The sequence below is a fragment of the Geospiza fortis genome, unplaced genomic scaffold (genome assembly GCF_000277835.1).
Source record: "Geospiza fortis unplaced genomic scaffold, GeoFor_1.0 scaffold157, whole genome shotgun sequence".
In the NCBI taxonomy this organism is placed as follows: Eukaryota; Metazoa; Chordata; class Aves; order Passeriformes; family Thraupidae; genus Geospiza; species Geospiza fortis.
Window position 1 is genome coordinate 9,190,691 of NW_005054314.1, and position 1,894 is coordinate 9,192,584.

Genomic DNA, 1,894 nt, shown 5'->3' on the forward strand with positions numbered 1-1,894 from the left:
CACCCTAACAAGCCTGATTCAATGTGCAAGTGGAATGTATCCTCCAGTGAAAATTCAAATTTAAGTCACTGCAATTTTACACGTGAATATTTTTTCTTCTAACCCCTATACAGCATGAAGCTGGAAGTGCTAGCTGCAGAGGACACTGACTTCCAGTGACATACAGAAAAAAACCAACCAAAACCCCTAACATTTAATTATCCTGTCCTTTACCAGGTACTGAACCTCATCTCCAACATCTGAAAAAATTAGCATTTTCCGTTTCATCCTAAATCTATCTTCTTCTCCCACAGCTGTCAGGGCCCTGACTGCACTAATTGTGCGACTAGTCTCAGCTGGGGCTTCCACTCACACTCTTGGACAGGGACTTTATTTAACCTTGGGGTTTAAATAGAACAAAAGAATGGTTTGGGTTTGCAGGGATCTTAAGTCCATCCAGTTTTAACTCTCTGCCATGGTCAGGGACACCTTCCTGCTCCAAGTCCCATCCAGCCTGGCCTTGGATGCTTCCAGAGATTCAGGGGCAGCCACAGCTTCTCTCAGCACCCTGTGTCAGGGCCTCACTACTCTCACAGGAAGAATGAATTCTCAATATCCAGTCTAAATCTGTCCTTTTTCAGTTTAAAGCCATTGCCCTGTGTCCTGTCACTCCGGGCCTTGTCCAAAGTCTCTCTCCAGCTCTCTCTTGGAGCCCCTTCAAGCACTGGAAAGGATTCTAAGGTCTCCCTGGAGCCTTCTCTTCTCCAGGCTGAACACTGAGCTCTCCCAGCCTGTCTTCCCAGCAGAGATGTTCCAGCCCCTGAGCCTCTTTGTGGCCCTCCTCTGAACCTCCCTAACCATGTCCTTCTCATGCTGGGATGACAGAGGTAACTCGTGGGTGTCTTTGCTGCTAATCCTATTCCTGAACTGCTGTTTGGGTTTCCTGGGCTGACATTGTGCCCGTGTCCCTGATGGATGGTCACTGGTCCATGCCCTGTTGGTGAGATCTTTACCTGGCTGGTGTTGTGGCCACCCTCAGCTCCCAAATTCCTTTTCCTGAGGGACAGCAGCAAGAGCTGGATGAGGCTGGGCAGAGCCATGAAGCCCCTGTGCACTCAGGACACCAGTAATGTTTTGTTAATGTTTTGTTCTACTGCATTTTTCTCCCAGACAGTGTCTGCTGTCAGCACTACTTGCTTTAATCAAAAAACAAATACATTTCATTGTGGCTCATTATGCTAAATGAAAACAACAGGGGGCTAATGAGCATTGTGAACAAGGCATCCACATGGCAATCAGAGGTTTCCACAAGAAACGCCATGTATACACAACTGTGTATACAGTTGTGACCTCATCTGTTGAATTTAATTCAGGGAATAAATAGATTTAGATGTCTAACTTTGGTTTATCTTTGTAGCAAATTGTGCATTATGTTACACTTACTAATAAGAAACAAAACTGCCAGCTCGGTTTGTGCAACTGTTCAGGGGTTATTCTCACTCTTCAGTGAACACAATTAACACATCTAATATTCATAACTGTGTTAGCACATTTAATATTCATGATTTTGGGGTAGAAGTTAAAGTGCTACTCCCCCAGTAAGTGTTGTGGGAGGCTTGGGCCAGCGTCAGTCTGTAAAGGGAAGGTGGCTGTGGCCCTGCTCTGGCAATGGCACTTCTGAACACACCCACACAGGCTGTCCGCGAGTTATCTGGGTCCCCAGTGCTGAAATAACAAGTACAGGCCAAAACTTTCCGAATCTCTTTTCCAAATTTATTTTTTACCTCTTCTCCTTTAAATTCTAAAATTCTGAACCAGCCTCTAAACGCTGCCGGACAGTGGGCTCGTTAGAGCGGCCACCATCCCTGCTGGTGTGGCACCGTGAGGGAGAACCCCACGGCGCAGTGGCACCAGC

At 46.6% G+C, this 1,894-nt stretch overlaps 1 protein-coding gene across 1 annotated transcript in view; it reads left to right on the forward strand.

Moving 5' to 3' along the window:
- The first annotated feature begins 838 nt into the window (after positions 1 to 838).
- Positions 839 to 1,894, forward strand: part of LOC106631791 (ALG13 UDP-N-acetylglucosaminyltransferase subunit) — a 3,572-nt gene continuing 2,516 nt past the window's right edge. Inside the window, exon 1 of the mRNA XM_014306585.2 lies at positions 839 to 866. Within this exon, the coding sequence (XP_014162060.2) occupies positions 839 to 866 (28 nt within the window). The remainder of the gene's footprint in view (positions 867 to 1,894) is intronic.